This window comes from Glandiceps talaboti, chromosome 6, assembly GCF_964340395.1.
Source record: "Glandiceps talaboti chromosome 6, keGlaTala1.1, whole genome shotgun sequence".
In the NCBI taxonomy this organism is placed as follows: Eukaryota; Metazoa; Hemichordata; class Enteropneusta; family Spengelidae; genus Glandiceps; species Glandiceps talaboti.
The window spans coordinates 7,454,023-7,460,474 of NC_135554.1; the positions used below are offsets into that span (position 1 = coordinate 7,454,023).

At 35.6% G+C, this 6,452-nt stretch overlaps 1 protein-coding gene across 1 annotated transcript in view; it reads right to left on the reverse strand.

Annotated features, from left to right (window-relative positions):
* Nucleotides 1–5,084: 5,084 nt before the first annotated feature.
* The window catches only part of LOC144436712 (cell adhesion molecule DSCAML1-like), a 9,284-nt gene continuing 7,916 nt past the window's right edge, over nucleotides 5,085–6,452 (reverse strand). The window contains exons 7-8 of the mRNA XM_078125564.1: nucleotides 6,088–6,236; nucleotides 5,085–5,777 (exon numbers count right to left, since the gene is read on the reverse strand). Coding sequence (XP_077981690.1) covers nucleotides 5,712–5,777; nucleotides 6,088–6,236 — 215 coding nt within the window. The 3' untranslated portion in view covers nucleotides 5,085–5,711. The remainder of the gene's footprint in view (nucleotides 5,778–6,087; nucleotides 6,237–6,452) is intronic.

Below are 6,452 nucleotides of genomic sequence, written 5' to 3' on the forward strand. Positions count from 1 at the left end.
GTCGGATTGATGCTTTTCTAAAATGCATCTCGAACCATCTGCAACAACCAAAACGAGTAGTGTCGAAACATAATTCCATTCAGTTACTATTGTAACATGCATATCAGATGATGTCAAGATAGTCTGACGTATGTTCTGTTTGTACATCAGTTCAGTTGATGTAAGTTTCGACCAAGTTGTTTTCTCATCCATGGTCTCCGGCACTGATGTTCTATAACTGTTGCACCACACATGATTTGATCGAGTGCAATTCGGGTCACGGCAACATATATGTAATGCATTGCTGGTCAAATCATTACTTTTTACCATGGGTAATTGTGAATTAATACTTTTCTTGTTTAGAGAACTTGCTGTTAATGTTTTTTTGTCAGACATGGAGGGATGATGTGTATTATAAACTTAAAAAACCTAATTGGGGTCAGAGATCCCTATAACTTGGAATCCGTTGTAGAGTTGTAAAATGTTTGAATTCTGTCCAAAGTTGAAAACATTTTTTTCAAAAACGCCATTGATATTTAATGGAAATACATCTACCCTTAAAATTTGACCTTATGGAATACACAAATTACGAACTTATTACAAATTCCTTAGTGCCCCCTATTCTAACTGGACGTTTAGGAATCCATAAATGAAAAATAAAATTTTTATTTGAGTATACGAGAGACTGTAAACGTTGTACTTTTAAAACCCTGCGTAATAATGCTAACTGTACGGCAAGACAGTGGATCGCATTATTTCAGACATAACATGGGCGAAAGTAGCATTACCTTTGATGAATGCCCGCAGAGACGCGACCCTTTCATGTAGGTTCTATGGTATACTATAGATCTTGTCAAGACCTTACCAACGATGTGTGATGTATTTAAGCTGCACTTGCTGCAACTGAACATTTTTTTTCTTTGAATCAATTCCTACCTCGTAATATCGTATACCCTGAACAGTATTGAATCATATATAGGTGTGCATATTTTTTGTAGCTGTATATAGATGATAAATCAAGTCACAATGACTATTTGGTACATACCAAAAAAATGAGCGATCTAAAACCTGCTATTACAGTACTCATGGATAGGAGCGACCACTAATTAACATGTGTAATGTCAGATTATTGGTATTTTAACACCATATTGACCAATTATTAAAGAAAATAATCAAGTTGCAGCTAGGGCAGCTTTAAAATAGGGTGACATGACAAGAAGAGACAGTAATGAATTGGATCCTCAACATGGTATATTATTCATAGGAAGGTCTGTTTTCATAGGAACTCCATTTTCATGGCTGGGTTTGTTTGTACAACTAATTTCAATTGGAATGATAGCTTTATTGATATACATATGACAGACACGATTGGCAGGTTACAACTGAATTTAATATTCAGCGACACATACATATTTAAACTGAATGCCATCCGTAGTGGGAGCCTTGCAATGTCATGATTTCTGCAAGAAATGTATCTGTGATTGTTCAAGTCCTAGTGAACGTGAGTTGTCAAAATGTTGTTCAAATGCTCGCTTCCTATTCTAAACACAGGAAAGCTTGCTATTCTCGACGTCACTCGGCTTTTTGATCCCCTACATACCCAGGATATGTACACTGACTCGTTTCCACAGCAAATAATACACGAAATTCAAACACTCACAACATTGCTATTACACATCCGAAAGTTAAATACTTCATGAAGTGATACGGTAGTTTTGCCCTACTTCGTCCCTGGGTAAAGTTTATACATTCCTGTTTCGACCGAGATTGACAGACTCACCATTAGCTCTGGATGTATAAGCTACGAAGTTAGATACGTTCAAGATGTGTCAAACTTTGTAGCATATAAATCTAGAGCTAACACACCATCTGCTCCAAACCCTACAAGTTTCTGTTTCCAACTTTCATCAACCTTGTCACATACACTTTTTTGTGGCACTAACACTACCATCGGCATGTTCGTGTTGAACTTCCTTCTGTCCCATTAAATTCACCTAGGTTTACAAGTAGGGTTGCCTACTCGTTGCACGTAGACTATTTGACACTGCTGCATAGCTCTATCAGTGTTTCTGTTAATCAAAATAGAAATATATTTAGCTTTGTTTCTGATATTGTTAGCCAAGTCATTCCTGATTAATCCAGCAATTGTTCTGATCATCTCTGAGCATTTGTGATTGTTATCATAGGTTGAATTTAATATCGATGCCAATTTTACCTCCCGTAAGGGTACGGGGGTATTAAAAGTGTCTGTCTGTCTGTCTGTCTGTCTGTCTGTCTGTCTGTCTGTCTGTCTGTCTCTGTGTCATCATTTTCTTAAAAACGGCTGGCTTAACTATACTGAAATTTGGTACACACAGTGGTTCGGGTAATGGCTAGACCTCATTATATTTTAATGATAATAATAATAATAATATTTATTTTTCTATACCGTAAATCCATAAAATGCTCTAAACAGTTCACAAATCTAAAAAAAAAGGAAAAAGCACTTGATACTAAAACAACACTTGATACATCTTAAAAGACAATTAATTAAAGATGTGTTTAAAAACTTTTCTTAAAACAATCAACGATATTACACATTCTAATCCCAGCTGGTAAATCATACCATAACCATGGAGCAACATGGCGGAAGGCCCACTTGTAGACGAAAGATGACCTCGTAAACGGAACCTCAAGCAAGCCCAAATCTGAAGAACGCAGACGACGCGTAGTATTTTTGGGTGTTAAAAGATCAACAATGTACATAGGCGCAAGTCCATGAAGTGCCTTAAAAACCAGTAGTAAAACTTTGGATTCAATTCTACACTCGATTGGGAGCCAGTGAAGTGATCTTAAAACAGGAGATATATGATCATACTTGCAGCAGCCAGACAATAGGCGAGCCGTGCAATTTTGAACTAGCTGTAGTTTCCGTAGTAAACACAAAGGAAGCCCAAGAAACAGTATATTACAATAGTCTAACTTAGAAAAAATGAAAGCATGAATGAGCCTTTCAAGTGACAAACGTGGAAGAAATTTATATAAATGTGAGCTATATTTAATTTCTTAAATGAAAGTATGCACTCTTGCATGTGGATGTTACATGCCGCTCCATCGTCAATTGGCTATCGAGAAGAACACCAAGATTTTTAACTACCGGCGCCGGATTCACGAAGGAGCCGACGATTGCAACATTCACATGCCTGAGATAAGACAGGGAATGCCTAGTACCAAGGCAGATGACCTCCGTCTTACTGTCATTCATCTTCAAACGGTGACTCAGCATCCAACACTGCACACCCCTAATACAATCATATATCTGAGCAATGGTGGGTGCAGCTAGAGTCATTAACCTCGAACAAGATGTAAATCCCTGTGTCATCCGCATACAATTGATACGAAACATCACGATCAGTGAGCAGCTCAGCTAATGATGATGTGTATAAATTAAATAAATGGGACCCAGTACACTCCCTCGGGGACCCCACATTCCAATTTTTTGGTAGCTAACACAGCACCATTGAGAACTACACATTGATCACGGTTTGAGAGTTAGGAAGAAAGCCATGATAACACCTTTCCAGTAATTATAATGCCAATTGAACGAAGTTTGTGTAACAAAAGATCATGACTAACAGTATCAAAGGCTGCTGACAAATCAAGCATGACAAGCAAGACAACTTGCGCAAGATCTGTTCATGTTAATTAGAGAAATTTGCATATCAATGAAATCAACTAATTAAGCAATATCTCAAGACTACGTACTTCAATTTCACTATAGTTTAGCATATTAGTCAAACATAAAAAAATGCATTTGTCCTATAAAATTTATTGATGTACAGTGTTAATGACTCATTTTGCATAATTAATTATTTTCAGTAATTAGGATGTATCTTAAGAATGCATACTTCAATGTCAATATAATTTCATACATACATTAACTATAACAAATTGCATATGTCCTATAAAGTTTGTTGATATACCTTAGTGTTAATGACTAATTTGCCTAATTAATGAGTTTCTGTAATTAGGCTATATCTTAAGACTGCATACTTCAATTTCAATATAATTTACTACATATATTAAACATAACAAAGTCCATATGCCCTATAAAGTTTGTTGATGTACCATACAGTGTTAATGACTAATTTGCATAAATAATTAGTTTCAGTAATTAGGATGTATCTTAAGAATGCATACTTGAATTTCAATATCATTTAGTACATAATGTTAACCATAACAAAGCGGGTATGTCCTATAAAATTTGTCCATATAGCTTCCAGTTTTAATGAAAAATTTGCATAATTAACGATTTTAGGTAACTAGGCTGTATCTTAAAAATTCAAGCTTCAAATTTCGTCGTATAATATTATATATCTTGTCAACCGTAATAATACGTACCTGTCCTTTGAACTTTGTTGATACAACTTTTACCTTTAATGAATTATTTGCCTAATTAATGATTCCATTACGGGAGGCATTCAACTTAAATCTGGTTTTCCGAGTAGTGAATTGCCGTTCATCATTATCTAAAGGAATTGTCAATCAAAACTAACATTGGCAATGTTGGCTGTCTTTGTATGTTTTGATTCATTGGAGTCAAAGTATGTCAGGTCAGGCCAACAACAACAGACGATTTGTTTTCTGGTCAGTGTGCATCACTTAAATACCCTGATTAGATCTTCTTTTTTCTCCTGTTTGTCCATTCATGTAGATCCAAGAAAAAACACAAAATAACTCTCCCTACATTAATTGCCACTGCAGGGAAGAAAACAGCAGAACAAATCGTGAAAATTAAAAAACAAATATTCGCGTTGAAAAGCAAAAGTCCCAAAGTAAAGAACTGTCAGTGAACAAGTAAGGCCTTACCACCAGCTAGATCAAGCTCCCTTATGTAGTTTGATTCATTGGTAAAGACAACATGAAATAATATCGTGATCGTAGATTAATACAAAAAAATATGAAAAACCACTGCTAATGGGAATAGAAATATTATTCAGAAAGACTGCTTAGATATAGCGTTTACTTATCTTGTACCAGAAATCTCTCAATTTGCAAGCACAAAATAACGAAATTATACACTATTTTTCTCAGCAATATTTTATTCAAACCCACTCACCACCAGTATTATGAAATACAAATACAACTAAAAATTGGCCAAAAGTACTAAATAGCGTCAAATATCTGTAAATTGAATATCCATACCTGGCGTAGGACACATACGTGAATTGTAGTGATCCAGGCGTGTTAAAATAACGCCCAATACAACCTTAATGTCTGATCCTTGTAATTCGGTGATTATTATAATAACAATGACGAGAAAAAAAGAATAAGTATTTTCTGTATCATTTATTTCAAGGTTCCCAGATAGGCGGATGGATGAACAGACAGAGAGACAGAGAGACAGAGAGACACAAAAAGAGAAACACCCAGTCACAGTCAAGACTAACTTCCTGAATTATGAACTATTGTCTGCTTGTTAATTTTCTCGTACATTCAGGCAGTGCATGTAAAAGATATGTGTATGTGAAATGTTACCGTTGAATATAAATGATAATCTGATTATACATATTCACTGCCTTTGCCAATAAAACTTTTCCAATAAAGATAAAGTCTGTGTGGATTACTAGTAGTCGTTTTACACGTGTATTATTGTATAGGCCAGTGTTTATTTTATTTATTTTTTCCAGTCTCCATAACATTCTAAATCGATACAGCACAGTACAATGTATCGACTGTCGTGCAATCATGGTTCATTCCGGAATGTTGTTGTTGCCAAGTCCTGTGGGATTGCTTAATGATGTGTACACGTCAGTGTTCTGAAACACAAATTAAAAGAAGCCGATGACCAGTGTACTACAATCCTTATTCGTGTTGTGTACATTTACATAATACTGTAAAGTTACTATAATAGTAGATATTCCGCTACAAGTAAATGTACGGCTTTATGGATTATACATGCAGTGTTTACACTGCATGTATAATAGTTGTAATTGTTAAACATGCTACTCATAACTACTCACACTAGTCGATGATTAGAATCGATTAAAGTGTCTTATCGGGCATTATTGATACTAATCACCGATACTGGTCACAATGTAACAGCTATTGTATCTAAACTATACTTACTCCCCGTTCAAGATCAGCATAGTGTCCTTCGTTTGATAAGCCTTGGTGATGACCTTGCTTCACATCACAATAGGTTGTGTCTTCACCTTCAGGGATTTCGCCCTTTACCTCTCCAACTTCCATATAGTTACTGTCATCCTGAATATTACCTTTGTTTGAAAGTAACAAGGAATACTGTAGACATAATGTACATTTTGCATTGTATTTGCGATATACAATGCTGGTGATTAATCGACTAATCAGTCAATCAATCAACCAATCGATCGATCGATCCAACCACCTATCCATCCATCCATCCATCCATCCATCCACCAACCAATCAACCAACCAACCAACTAACCAACCAACCAACCAACCAACCAACC